The sequence below is a fragment of the Pipistrellus hanaki genome (assembly GCF_964339955.1).
Source record: "Pipistrellus hanaki genome assembly, chromosome: 1".
Lineage (NCBI taxonomy): Eukaryota > Metazoa > Chordata > Mammalia > Chiroptera > Vespertilionidae > Pipistrellus > Pipistrellus hanaki.
The window spans coordinates 126,944,127-126,959,560 of NC_140503.1; the positions used below are offsets into that span (position 1 = coordinate 126,944,127).

Sequence of the window (15,434 nt, forward strand, 5' to 3'; positions counted from 1 at the left end):
CCATATAATTTCACTTATATGTGGAATCTAAAGAACAAAATAAATGAATAGACAAAATAGAAACAGAGACACAGATACAGAGAACAGACTGATGGATGTCAGAGGGAGGACTGTTGAGGGGCTAGGTATAAAAGGAGAAGGACTAAGAAGTACAGATTGGCAGTTACAAAATAGTTATGGGGAAGTAAAGTACAGCATAGGGAATATAGTCGACAATATTGTAATAACTACATATGGTGCCAGGTGGGTACTGGAAATATCAGGGAAACACTTGTAAAGTGTATGATTGTCTAACCGCTGTGCTGTATAACTGACATCAATACAAAACAATGTTGAATTCAAACTGTACTTAAAAATGAAATTTAAAAAATTGATTAAAAAGAATAGCATCTGCAAGTTGACTTTTAAAAATGAGCCTGGTGAGGACAATAGCAACAGAGTTACAGATTTCCAGCACATCTTAAGCATTTGTCATTTAGAAACAAACAAGATCGCCAAACAGCAACTGAGATCTCTTCATTTTGAAAACGCTTTAATAAGTGTCGACAACACTGTTTTGCAAAATGTAAAGGTACTATACAAATTCTTAATACAAAAAGAATAAATTAAAAGCAGATTTCTTTTTAATTCTGCAATTTTGTCTACAACATACATCTTTTTCATTGATTACAGTTGAACAGAATCCAGTAAAATCATTTTACATGCTCTACAGTCAGTTTCAGGAGCAACTTCATCCTTCTCTCCCCCATTATTAAACTAGAGTCCATTTTACACAACTTGTAATAAACTATTGACATTGTGTATGAAAAACTTTACACCTAGTTAACTAAGCAGTAACTGGTCATCGGATAGCACCTGGATGGGGTTTGCTATATTTAGAACTAAACTAATACTGAATGAAAACAAATTGGAATTTTAACTTCTTCAACACTCACCTCCGCATAATAAAATAAAAAATTCACCTGGCTAGCAACAATCTGATATAGGCGTTTTTGCCAGTCTTTTGGCTAAACAGGTAGTTTCTTACACGTGTCCACAGAATCCAATGGGGCTTTATATCAGACCAGGCTTTATGGTTCATCTTTTGTTTTAAAGAAATAGGGATCTATAAAGAGCTTGCAAGTGCTTGTGTACAATTACTCTATTGTTGCCCACTACATTGATCATTCCTTAATCATGTCAGTCTCAAAGGACTAATACTTTATGTACACTTCGTAGTAACTGAACGCAGCTAAACAGTAAAACCTGTTTTACTTAATTTCTGTCTTTACTACCAGACTATTGTGATGTTGGTCTGAATTATAATCCCTCTCCTGCTCCATTTCTTTCTGCCCCCAGAATCCAGAACCCAGGTGTTTGGAAAGAATTTTCATCTCTCATTCTTAAAACTTGACCCGATTGACTTCAGACTTGATGCTCCATTACTGTATATGTTGTAGAACCTTGTCATCGTTTCTATTTCCCCTTTGACTGACTGCTCCTGTTGTGAATACTCCAGTTTATTTATCCACATATCAGTTTTGGGAGAAAGAAAAAAAAAATGGACCAATATATAATGTTTCCAAGTGGGGAGGGAAAAAAATCTGCTATTTGTAGCTTTGATCATCAGAATAAGGGCAACAAAAATATACCCTCCCACCCCCCAATCAATCCCCAGAATCATTTTAACATTATAACCAGTTTTATGTATTCTGCAGGGTTTACCCCTAAAGTGTTCTGTGAATAGTAATCCCTTCCGCAAGCTGCTATCACCAGCCCAGCTGTGCACAGGGCCTCAGGGACCAGGCCCTGAATCATCCAGCCGGCTGTGAATCCACACGCTTTGTCCGCTGCAGCAGAGGGTGCACCGGGTTAGTTATTTTGTTTAATGTCCATCCATACCCTCCTGGTCTGGTGGAGTCTATTGTTATTCTTGGATTACATATACATAAAGAACAAAGGTTTTTCTTTTTATGCTAAAGCTAACTTCAGTCCTGCTCTCCCACAAAACTACCCCCACCCTGGCTCCTGTCTCTGGCTGCCCAATGCCTTTTCGGTAAGTCATTACAAGGGAGGTAAAAATATCCCCCACCCCCAACTTGTGCCGATAAGCACAGTATACCGCCTCTGTGGAGACCGTGTTTGTGCCATTTTGAATATCCAACTAAGAGTGTGCACTTATTATTATAAAAGTCGTTTTGAGGCCTGTGAAGATTGATGGCTTTCCAGTTGTGTTTTAAGCATAGCTCAAAGCACATGTAAACGTGCAGTTCCCACACCGTTTTTTGCTCTTCTTTCTTCTTTTGGTACCTGCAGACAAGTGTGGTACATCAGGTGGCTGACACTGTTGTAGGCATCTGGGCCCCCTGAGAGCTGGTATTTTTTTCAACCCTGCTCTGCCTTAGTAGACACATGAGTAAAATCTTTCTACCTAAGGGCATAGTTGGGTTTTTGAATAAGTGACACATTGGTAACTGAAGTTGGATCTGAGCTCTTTGTCACACAAGTGCTAACAAACATAAAATGAGCCCCAACAGTTAAACACTTGAATGAATTGCAATGTGCTTTTTTCCCTTGGTTTCTTGTAAAAAAATATAATGAAACACCTTGTACAAAAAAACAAAACAAAACAAAACAAAATAAAAAAAACAGGATTGTTTACAGGTTGTTTTAATGAGAGAGAACCACTTTTGGCTTTATCACCTTATGTCTCCTACAAATCCCAAAGGAAAGCAGCTGTGTCCTGGGCTTGGGCACTGGCCAGGGCTGATAGCACACTCCGCTGCTCCCCACAGGTCAGTCCTCAGCATCCAGACTCACGGAGATCCGACTTTCGTGTCACATCACTGAGTTTTCCTGGCTCTCCCGAGAGAGAAGGTGGACGTTAGGGAGAGGCAATAAAGAGGGGAAACAGTTTACAAATGGTTGACTTGGACTTGGGTGTTGTAGCAGTTTAGAATTTGAAAGAGATTTTGTTACACAAAGAATGTCTTCCTCTTGGCCCCTCTCATTTTTTGTGTTTTAATTTTTTAAATCTTTGGCAGCATAGAACTGATTGTGATCCTCTGATGCATCTCTGATGTGATGAGCGTCCTGTTTCATTCCTCCCCACTCCCCCAAGAGCCACTGCCCAAGGAATGTTTCAGGTGTCAAGAGCCTTCCCACTAGGCGGCCTGTTCCTGAAGTGCCTGGTTGGCATGTCCAGGCAGCAGGCTGGCCACAGCTTAACAGACTTTCTGGGCCACCCACAGTAGTCTCCTTCCCTGTCCTCTGTAACACCTGTCCACAGGAATTTGAGGCCAGCCAGCTTTCCTGATGGTTCCTGGCCTGGGGGCTGTCATGGCAGGGGGAAGCCACCAAGGTACCATTAAGGACAGGTGCCTGGCTCTCTGTGGGCGAGAGAGCCAGGGGACACACAGTGGGACCGGAACCTTCCATAATGTCTCCTCAGTCAGGTTTTTGAGTTGTGAGGGGATGCGGAGACAGGAGGAAAAAGTGCTGAGGGCCGAAGCTGGTGTAGGGTGACAGTGCGTCTGGGTAAGGCAAATGAGAGGCAGTGAGGTGATCTCAGAATGGCGTTGAGGCGGTCAGATTGAGGCCGGCTGGCTCACACGAGGGTCCCCGGCTTGGCTTTCTCCTGGCCGTACCACTGGACGTCAGCGAGCTCTGGATACAGGGGGGAGTCCAGGAAACAGCTGTCACTGTAGCTCCTGTAGGGAATCCAAGGAGAGCAGATGGTGAGTGGGGAGTGGCGTTTGCCAGCCTGCTTTCACAAGTGTGTGCTGATTTTGTAGGGTTTCATACTGAGCAGTAGACTTCCCTGTCTACAAGGAGCTAGGCCTGAGTAGATATAAAGGGGACCTAACCTATGACATCTGTGAAGGAGGATAGTGGAGCTAATGCTTACTTATGCAGTTGGTCTGCATGCTGGAGTCACCCGGGAAATCTCAAAAACCTCAGGTCTGGGCTCCACCCGAGAGGTGCGGGTTTATTTGGTCTGCGGTGCACTGGGTATGCTGGGCACAGGTGCTTTCAGAAACCTCCCGTGGTCCCCCTGTGTACACTGGATAGCCCCTGGGGCTGGGTTTCTCAGGTTTCCTTTCCCACAGAACAGCTGCTTTGGGTAGCCCTTCCTGGGCCCTAGGGCTAACCAGATTTTATTGTCCTAGAACTTTTAAAATGTTAGATTTCCCCATAGTGAAACTGGAATCATATTTTAAACCAAGCTTTGAAAAATGCTGAACCAATGCTTACTATTTCAAATAACGTGTTTTGTGATTATAAAAAAGGTATGTTGAAAATATATAAGAAAGTATAGAGAAAACAAGAGACTTCTAAAAAGACTTTCAGGTAGGCAGCACTATGTAGGTGGAGTAGAAGGAATTTTTACACATCAAGAGGTGATCACAGAGCTATGTATGTTGAAGCTGATAATCATCACTAGGGATCATGTTCAGGAAAAAGAGCCCCTCTCTAGTGACCCTAAACTAGCTCTTTCAGGGTAAGATAAAGGTCAGACATTATCTTGGTGAAGGTGGGAATGAGCTGGAGTTTGCCCGTAGGTCCTGCCTTCATGGCCGCAGTCACAGATGTTGACGTGGCTAACCTGGTGCTCTGCCCTACAGCTGTGCTGTGGCCTGGAGTGTCTTGTTTACCCTCTCTTGTGCCTTTTGCTTTTACTCCTCGTGGGATTACATTTGTGCCGATTCCTGAAGGGATGAAGCCTCTAGGCCTGTGACCACAGCCTTCAGTTTTGGAAAGAATGTCCCTGTGAAGGACACTGGGCTGTGACTATGAGTTAGTAGGTCTGTGTCTTGGTAAGGCTGGATTTTCAAGTTTGACCTCCCAAGAGCATATGCCAGCGAGGGAGTAGGAATATCTATTTGATAACACCATCGGACTTTCCATAAATGTCAGAAGATTCTCTCCTCTGCTGATGATCTCCTGGTACCTAGTGCTAGTGTTATGCTTGGGATGGGTGACAGGAAGAGCCTCCAATCCAATGTAGTTCAAAGAAGAGCAAGTTTAAAGAGTATCTTAAACATGGCCTCAAGAACCAGTTTATGATTGAGAATGATCAGTCAACATCACTTTTCTGTTTGATTTCTGTAGGAACACATGGATGAAGACATTCTGGATTTTATAAATGTTTCTCATCTGGCTTTAAAAAAAAAAAAAAAAAAAACCACCAGGAAAGCTGGGAAATCCCAAGGCACTATAAGCATACTGTGTGTATACCATCTTAATGAGAGTCTTGTGCCAGGAACCCCAGTTAATGCTGTTTAAGTGTGGCTTCAGAAGCAAAGTAACAAAGTCTCTTAATTAGTTAGGTCCTAGCCATGGATATCTTAACTAAAGAAATGGAGCATCTGCATGGTCCATGCCTGACTCCATTACATCCTCTCTGCAAAATTCCTCTTTGCCCTGAGAAAGCAGATGTGTGCCATTGTGCGTGTGAATTGAGAAACTTTTTTTGTGGCAAAAGGTGGTTGGACCCCATAGTGGACATTGGCTGTTTTGGGGGAGTGAGTGTGGATGCTGGCGCCCTGGTGGAGTCCCTCTGTGCCTTTATGTGCTCTCCACCAGGTGTCACCCCATACCCTCATTTAGGGTGGATAAGTGACTCAGGTGGCCCAATTAGAGTCCTCCAGTCATAGTCACTGGTTCTCAGTTTGAAAGCTGCAAGGCCAAGCAGCTTTCACATCATGAAGATGTCAGTTTCCTCCTAAGAATACAGTTTCAGGAGCAGGAAGTAGATAGGGAGATGGAAAGAGAACTAGCAAGTCCTGGCTCCACCTTTGCCCTGAGTCATGAGGCAAACCTCACTAGTTTATCAAAGAAGAGTTGGATCCAAGCCATGTTTCTGGAAGTTGTAATAGATTAAGGTTACATGCTCAGATGGCTAAAACTTTTCATTAATATTTGTGGAGAAGACACTTAAGATTGTTTATTTGCCTAAGTTCCAAATAGCCTTCCCCATCTTTTTTTCCCCTTCTGATAAGAATTACTTCCCCTAAGTTTGCCTTTAAAAGAAACAGCCCAGATGAGAACTCCTAGAGAAGACCAGGTAGAACATTTATATCTCATAGGCACTGGAAAAAACTGTTTTCTGAATCCACATCTTTTACAGTAACTGCAAGCCTTTTGAGATGAATAGGGGAGTTTTGGGGATTGGTAAAAAGGATAGGTAAGCTCTGAATTGCTTTGAGTGCTGCATTTCTATTCTTGTAAAGACCAGATTTGGAAGACAAGTACAGCTTTTGATTCCTCAAGGAATGAAGTTGAGACTTAAATGAATAAAGCCAAAAAGATTTCAAAAATTTACTCAGTTGGATTTTGTTCTTTTAACAGTTTGATGGCAGTGCTAGAACCCAAAGGAGGTATCTCACAGCTTCAAGGACGAGAAACACAGACTCTGGTCCCTGTGAATCTTTTGAGTTCTCTTTTCCCCCATTTCCAAGGGCCACAGGTAAGCTCCTCTGGATCCTGAGTTCAGCTCTCTTTGCACTGTGTTATCAATCTAATTGGCTTCCCAGTACAAGCCTAATGGGTTAGTCTGGACTGACAAGAGGCTCTAACAGAGCACCAAGCACTAGCCCTTGGTTAGTCTACAGTTCACACTGGTTGAGGTCTGCTGGTTCAGGCCCAGTTTTACTTTGGGAGCTGCTTCTGGTGCACACCTAAGGCTTTCTCTTGGCTGGTCCACAGTACCATCTTTTGGCTACTGTCGGTTTCTGTCAATGTGCCCATGAAGCAAGGGGTAATAGTTCTATGATTAATGGGAACCTCAGAAGCCAAAGCTGCAAAACTAATGGGCACAAGTTGAGCACTTAAAGCTGTTAGAGGGCTTCCCAACTAACCCTAAGACTCATACCAGGATAAGGTGGTCATGACACAGGCTAGACTGACACTGGATCACCTGCCAACCTCAAGAACATGCTCAGGCATTGAGGTATTAATTGGGCTCTGAGAGACTAATGCTTAACTAAAGAAAAGGAATCTTTAAGATTCTGCCAGAAATCTGACTTGTGGCCATCTGTTTTTGTTTTTTTCTATAAACTAGTGACTTTTGCGTTATCATACTTATCTCAAGGCCAAAATTTAAAAATTAAAATTTCTGTTGTACATGTATGTATATATATTGCAAATGGGTAATGTTTTTCTACTTCTGGGTAGCATTACCAAAATTAGTTTGTAAATGAGCTCTAGTTAACTGGCTTGAAGAAAAATAAGCACTTATCAAATTAAGTATTCTAAATGCTCAGAAATATAGAAACTTAACCCAGATGTTTTTTCAAAGTTTATGTGATCTAGGATAAATATTTAGTAAATAAAAGCTAGTTTAAGTGTGCTGGTTCAATTAAAATAGGCATGTATTCAGTTATCAGCTTTACTATAATGCAGAAATACAACTTATATCCTAGTCAAATAAGTTTGGTTATCTCTATTACACAATTTGTCAGCAAGGAAAATAACAAGATTTGGTTAACTGCTTAATATCTTGAGAAATTTTCTTGATTAATCTAAACACAACTGTTAAAACAAGTGAACAAATATGAGCTGGTCATGATCTGTATGTTTCTCACTGGGTAGAAACGTTTTCTGTAGCAAAGAAATTACTTGAAAACACCATCCCTCCCTGGGGCGCCCCTACTGCTTTGCACAGTGACCTCAGAACTCATTTTCCTGGCCAGACAATCTAAGAACTCTGCGGAGTCTCTTCTCTGCTCCACAGAGACTGACTGTCCATATTGTCCTCAGTCTTCAGGACTAGCAGAAAGGCTGAATGTGGCATCATTAAAACCCAATTACAAAAATTTGCGAGCCTTGGGAATTCCCTGGACCAAGGTGCTGTCACTGTTCTAGAGAATCTAAGGGTCCTTCCTTAACTTTTGAAAAACATAAGTTTGCTCCCTGTGAAAGAATAACCTGCAGACCCGTACAGCTGCCTCATTCCCCATACTCTGATCATTGCCTTGCCCAATGGGATCTATTAAAATATTGCTAGCTCTTTGTTCTCTATTTCCAGAAACATCTCTCAAAAGTTAAAAAAAAAAAAAAAAAAAAAAGCCTACAGTGAATACAGCCTGACCTCTCATTCTTCTCATGACCTACTTCCTACAGCAGCAATTGCCAACCTTTTGGACCTCACGGATCACCAGTGGTCCATGGACCACCAGTTGGTGACTGCTGTCCTAGAGAATATGTCTACTGAAAAAGACATAAACATAAAGGACTCCCTCTGCCCTTGTTGGAAAAGCCTTTCCTGGTGCTTCTCACCAATTCCCATGCAGCTAAATGTGAAGGCATCCGTCCCTATTTAAGAGTCACAAGACCTGAATGGACCAGCAAAGCCACTGATGATTTCAAACTCATGATCTCCATGCAGTCAGCAGCAGACAACACTGGATATAGACAGCTATCCCAAACATAGGCCAGGCCAGCAGAACTTAAAGCTTACTTCCAACACTGTTTTCCTCTACAAAAGTCAGGAGGGGAAAAATTAGACTATTCTACTTTTCTGTTTTTTTGTTTTGTTTTGTTTTGTTTTGTTTTTTCTTCTCCTATTTTCCCTTGATCTTATCCATATATAAAATGCCCTTGCCTGTATCTGCCAGGTGATTGAAAAGCGTGGTAACTTTCTAGGCTGCTGGATTTGCCACCTAAAACCTCATATCTCCCACGGTGGTAGAAATGCTGGTCATTCCTGTACCTGGTTTATTTTCTATCCTTAATGCCTAGTATTTCAAACTGATATCTAACACCTATATCCTGGACAAAAATCTCTCTGCCTTGACCTCCTCTTTGATCCACTATGAGAAGTTGCTCAGATGTGACCTTTTAGTTGCTATCAACCCTGAAAGCTTCTCTCACCCTGAGGAAGATATCCAGTCGTGGCATGGTTAGGAAAAATAGACAAAATGGATGAAGTTCATGCAGAAGAAACACCTAGCAATATACAAGTGATCAATACTCCCTAATAGGGACTTTATCAAAACGTGGAAATGTAGACCCTAACTAAAATGGAGTCACTTATGTTATGGAAAAAATGGAGATGGTCAACACAGATTCATACAGGAAACTTAGTCTAATCTTAGAGGAATTTATAGCCCTTCTCAAATCAGAAGACACCAGCCTATCTCCAACCACCAAATCTATTCATGCCCATATCTGGTCTTCCTTATTCCCTGACTCAGCTACCCTGACCCAAATTTACAGTTTGGTTGTTAACATTTCTTGTTGTTCCAATGAGGCTACTGAAATCCATCTGCCATTTCCCTCTTCTATGGTATTAGACACTTGAGAATGAACCTTCTCTGCTCTGAGGGACACGTTCTCCATCTAACAATGTCTTTGACCAAGAAAAAAATACAAGAGGAAGAAAGAAAGCAACACCTAAATAATATGGTTGATCAGTGATACTTTCTGCAAAATACCTTGATCAAGAGGGGAAATGTGAAAGCATTTCTATCTAAAATGGAACTGGAGGATAGGAAATGGAGAATGTCACACATGTGCCTTCAGAAAAACAGAACTTAAAAGCTGAGAGACCAGTTACCTGTATAATGCTAGTATAACAAACAGTTCACAAGTCTTCTCTTCCAACAACTGAATATCCACCAAGAATCTCTAACCTGGAGCCAATAAGCTTATTGTTTAGACACTGGCTGAACTCTATCCCCTTTTCCCTTCTTGCCCATAAATACAGCCTGCCCCAAACCCTCAATGGACTCACCAGTAGCTGAATATATCAAGCATTTTTAGAATTGCAATTACTTTGCTATTCCTGAATAAACTCAATTTCTGATCATTTAAGCTTGTCTCACTTTGCCTCCATATATAGATTGACAGCCATTATGGGCAGTGTTACAATTAGAGTTGAGCATTCATTTAAGATGTGTACTTGAAAGCCAGGGCCCCCAATTAAAACAGAATGGGATACCTATTTTTACTGGCATGCTTAAACCTCCAAGAGGCTTCAAGATTCCAAAATAACTTCACTTAAAGATTCATTGCAAAAGGCTAATAAAAAATTAAACACACAGTAGTACCTACAACTAAAGACTATAGGACTGATATGTTCCTACTGCTCCCTTCCATCCTCCTTTACCTGAGTACTCACAGTCTAATCCTCTCTCTGAACTGCCTTCCCACTGTAAGGAGACTATAAGACCTGAATAAAAGTCTGCCAAGTCCGTGGCCTTACAGATGCCCCTATATAGACCCCTCCCAAGGTTGACGAGACTCTTAGGAATTTTCCAATAAACTGCTACCAGTTATTCCCTTAAAACAGCTGAGGAGAAACTAAAATTAAATCAGTGGAAAACCTTGCCCAGTTTCTGGTAGATACCAGGGTTACACTCTCTCTTTAAACCCCACTTTCTCTGGAGCCTGCAGAGTGGATCCAGGGAAAACTGGCAGAAGCTTGTGAAGGGTGAGAATCCTTTTTAGAGTCGGCTTTCCCACATCTCTGTATGTAATGCCAGGTCTATCAGTCAGCATGGTTTGTGCCACACTGAAACATTTACGGTGAGGGAGAATGTTCTTCTGGAAATTATGAAATGTAATGATAAGTTTTCCAATCCACAGAATGCTAGTATAACAAACAGTTCACAAGTGCTTACTTTTTAGTGTTCACTAGGAATTAAGGATTCTAAGGGTTGGAATTCTAATAAGTGCATCCTAGAAATTGTATGACATTCCTAGAAATCTGATATGTCCTGGTATTATCAGTCATAATTCCACTTATTATCTTAAGATGTTGTATATCACAGAAATAACCAAATCTCCCTGTCAATTCCATCACAATGAGCTCTCATCAGATCTTTAGTACCAGGAACTCTTGACCATTGGCACCGTGGGCAAATCAGGAGGTGCTGAATCATGGTTGCATACTTCATACCTGAAGGCGGCTCGATCTGACTTCTGGTCCTGTGCAAACACCTGAGATCTCACAATCAAACTAGGACAAAAGTAGCCAGCATCTGAGTAGACCACTTCCCCCAAGATGTCAGATCAAGAATGTTTCTTTCTATTCCTCCTTCCATCTCTGACCATTTTTTCCTGTTTCTTACACATGAGGGTCTTTATGACTCTTTTGTCTACCTTGTGTCTTGCTCAGACCTGGAAAGTTCATGTATCTCAGACCATTGCAAAGGTTGGTAATTTAGCCTCCCAACAACTGCTGGATTTGCCGTGATGCTGGTGATTCTATAGCTCTGTCCATCCCAAACTTCTCCCTGATTTTCAATGCATCAGTTTCTCCGGGGAAAATCTAGCCTTCTCTATCGTGTCAGAGTCCCTAGCCCTGAGGATATATTTCTTTCTTTCTGGTTAACAACTCCAGACCCAGGGAGCTTTGCATTCAGGCTCTGTATCCAAAGAAAGGGACACAAGGCAAGGGTGTTCAGGACAAAAAGAATACCTTTACAGCCTACAGACCCTTAAATTTTACTGGCCTGCATGGTGACACCTTTTAAAGTCCTGACCCATAGACTGTGCTATGACCAACACCACTTGCTACACCTGGATTGATACGTTGGGGAAGTTGAGACAAGCCAGTTGGCTTAAAGTGACACCTTCGACAGGCCTTCCTTGACTTACTGGATTTTGATCAGTTTTGGTCATGGGTCCAAACTGTACTCCAGACATTGGGAATTATCCTGTTTATAATAATTGTAGTAGTTCCCCCCTGGTGTGTTCTCTCAAAAGCTTTAATGCATATTCACAGCCACTAACCATCAGGCAAATTATCCCCCTAAGAACAGAATGTCAGAATAAATCAAAGAGAAGGACCACCTGAAAGCATGTGAACCTGACTTTGTGAACAGTGAATGCCAGAGAGAGATTGAGCAAAAAATGGAGAGATCTCCAAACAGGAAGCTAATGCCTTAAATTTTCATCACATCTCTCAACTAGGCTGAGTCCAATCAAAGGCGGAGGGGGGTGGGATTAATAAAAATAAGACAGTGGCCCCAAATTGAGTTGTTTACCACCAAACTGAGACTTAACTATAATCTGGGCTTTCCCGTAAGTACAATCTTAAACCTGTCAATGGCCTGTCAGGACCAATGAGGTAACCTGCCTGACAGACCCCTCCCATCCCCAAAGGAAAGTGACTCTGCAATACCCAACCTGCTTTTTGCCTCATGAGGCTGACTTGTTCCTGCTGCCTTCTGCTTATGAAAATCCTTCATCTGGTACAGCTCCTCAGAGCTCCTTTCTTCTTTCCCCCCATCACCATCTATCCCCTCATACCCTCTTCCACCTCCACCCTCCATTACCACACTGTTGTCCCTCTCTGTCCATGAGTTTTCTTTTTCCTTCCTTCCTTCCTTCCTTCCTTCCTTCCTTCCTTCCTTCCTTCCTTCCTTCCTTCCTTCCTTCCTTCCTTCCTTCCTTCCTTCCTCTCTCTCTCTCTCTCTCTCTCTCTCTCTCTCTCTCTCTCTCTCTCTCTCTCTCTCTTTTCTCTTTCTTCTCTTTCTTCCCTCCCTCCCTTCCTTTTTTATCTCAATCCCTTCACACACTCCCCCACTTCTCCCTCACCAGAGCTGCCTGCCTGCTGTCTCTCTCTCTCTCTCTCTCTCTCTCTCTCTCTCTCTCTCTCTCTCTCTCTCTTTTTCTCTTTCTTCTCTTTCTTCCCTCTCTCCCTTCCTTCTTTTTTATCTCAATCCCTTCACACACTCCCCCACTTCTCCCTCACCAGAGCTGCCTGCCTGCTGTCTATCTATGAGTTTGTTTGTACTTTGCTTGTTAGTTCATTTTGTTCATTAGATTCTACAATACACAGCCCTTGTCCTCTGCGCTGAATGCTGTCTGATTCATGAACAAGTAAATGAAGTCAGTAAGTCTTTTAAATTTACTCAAATTTTGTTTCACACCATCTTCCTCTTAAAGGCCAAGCACCTGTTTCCTAATTCCTTATGTGCCAACTCAGGGGACTCACAGTAAATCTGTTCTGTATCTCCCAATTTGCTCAGGATCTTGTCCTGCCCCACTCTTCAGGCTCAAGTCCAGCTCTTTTTCTATAGCAAACAAGACTCTTTGCTGTTTCCCAGACACCCTGCTTGTTTCTGTACCTGTGTTTTTGCCCTTGGAAAAGCTTCTAGGCCTCTGCCTAAAGTCTCAGATCACTTTATACATAACTGCTGAAAGTTTCTTGATTTGAACTTGAACTCTTCGAACTCTGGTCTCTAGCATTGTTCCTAGAATATAGTGATGGTTCCATTTTTTCTTTTAATTGAATAAACTTATCCACTTCGTAATAGTATTCTTATCTTTTTTGTTAATCCTTGAAATGTTACTTAATTTCATGTCTCATCCCATTAGGTTCTACTGGCCTGAGAACAGGACCCACACCAGGTGCTACTGTTTTGATGCCCACTGTAGCAGTAAATTTGATTCGCCCAAGGATCTTGTTAAAAATGCAGATTCAAATTTGTAGGCCCAGGAGTTTAGGTTTCTAACCAGCTCCAAGATGATGGTGATGCTGTTCTATGGACCACATTTGGGGAAAGCAGGGCACTACAGCATTTGTAGATTACACGCTGCCACTTAAGAATGCTGGGAGGATAACATGAGAGGAAGATTTTTCCAGTGCTTCTGCTAACTAAGTCTGCCCTTTGTGCTTTGAAACTTAAATTGCATGATGCTGTTATTTCCATGGACAGGGGTTACTAAATCAGTAAAAGTGTCTATAAATATCTGCACGTACATAGAGTCTGGGAAGGTCTAAAACACACTCTGGGGTCTTTTCTGGGAAGTCATGTAAGAACAACTAACATCTAATTTAAAAATATACATATAAACATATAGTTCCACATGTATCTAGAAATCAACATAAAACAACGGCTTCCACACCATGCAGATGTTTCCTTCTGGGGATTATGATATGGGCAAGGGCAACACATATGCAACACATTTGAGATCACACACTCCAAAGCAGTGAAGGGGGAAGGGCTGTAAGAACAAAACATTCCCTTACGATACCTCTACTCATCAGTACTTTGGTGAGTTGGAGACTCAGACCCGTCCATAATGGGCGAGTGTTCTGTTGCTTCTCTGAACAAAGGAAAGCAAAGGAGGAAGAGAAGAGAGGTCATGTTAAAGAGAGGAACCGACACAGACATGATTTGTAGCTCATTGATACATTGGAAAGACTGGTTGACTACACGTTCAGTGTTAGTGACAAATAAGTCACACAGAACTTTCAACCCCATGAGCGAGTCAAAAGACCTCTCTAGTTTTGGTAGGAAGGCAGGCATTGGCACTTTTTACCCATTTCTCATTTTCTTGTCACATCACAGAAAATAGTTATTAATGATAATTCAACTCAATCTGATGGAAGAGTTTACTTCAAGAACCTTTTTGTTTACTTCAAATACCTTTTTGTTTCAAATTTGTCTTGAGTCCTCACTAGCTTTGTGTGGTGAAACCCAGGCAGGGTTTCAGACCAGCTCACTGTGTATGCATCTGAGGGGTGCTTATAAATTCCAGAGGCTGCTGTCTTAAATAAATACATTTGGGTCAGGTAAAATTGGATATGATGGAGAAAATCTGGGGATCCAGAGAAAGAGCCTGGATCCTTATTTAGGTGAGATGATTTACCAGTGGAGGTACCTTAGATACAGAAGATCTGTCATTTTTTAAGTGAATTAATCTTGGAGAGACTCCAGAGCCCTAGGCCTAGCAGCTGCCAGACCACACAAGCTACAGCTGGAGTGTGGATGGTGACTAAGAGAGTGTTTTCATGATCTATAATAATGACAGAGGGGAAGTTGCTGCTCCAAAGACAGACCAAGAAGTGGGAGTGGACACAAGAAATTTGAATGGGAGGATTTGTTAAAACACAGACTTCAGACCAGCCCCAGACTTTTTAACTCAGTAGACCATGGGTGGGCCTGAGAACCCGCACTTCTAACAAGATCCTAGGTGACGTTCATGCTACTGGTCTGGGGACTGCACTTTAAGGACCACTGGCCTAATGGAAAGAGACAGGGCTTATGGCTCACAGAGCACAGGGCTGAAGTGTCAGCTCCAACCAACCATTGTGACTTTGGGCAAAGCATTTATTTTCTCTTAGCCTCATCTATAAAACGAAAAGATATGATACTTCCCGAGCAAGGTTTCAATGAGATTATATGAGCTCATATATGTTAGAAGAAGGTTCCAACCTTTGAGTATACAGCAAGCACTTAATAAACATTAGCTCTCCTACCTTCTGTTAAATACTAAGGACCCATAAAGACTGATTTTAAATTACTACAGATAAATTTGCAGAAACAAAAAAATGTCTGCCAAGCGTGAGAGTCAGAAATGTGGTCAGTGGAGCCGATTCTGGTCCTGTTGTTTTTTGATGATTCAACTCACAGACAGCTGTCATATTTTCCCAGATACCCCCCACCGATGCTCCAGGAAATGAGAAACTGAATAGAGCTAGATAAGGGGACTCTTTA

The 15,434-nt window shown here is 42.0% G+C and overlaps 1 protein-coding gene across 5 annotated transcripts in view; it reads right to left on the reverse strand.

Moving 5' to 3' along the window:
* Window positions 1–506: 506 nt before the first annotated feature.
* The window catches only part of FRMD4A (FERM domain containing 4A), a 328,386-nt gene continuing 313,458 nt past the window's right edge, over window positions 507–15,434 (reverse strand). For 3 of the 5 annotated variants that reach the window (XM_084868155.1, XM_084868157.1, XM_084868159.1), the window contains one exon: window positions 507–3,689. In XM_084868155.1, the coding sequence (XP_084724281.1) occupies window positions 3,587–3,689 (103 nt within the window). In that variant the 3' untranslated portion in view covers window positions 507–3,586. Of the gene's footprint in view, window positions 3,690–13,968; window positions 14,041–15,434 lie in introns of all 5 variants that reach the window. The other 2 variants (XM_084868156.1, XM_084868158.1) reach the window with 1 other exon arrangement.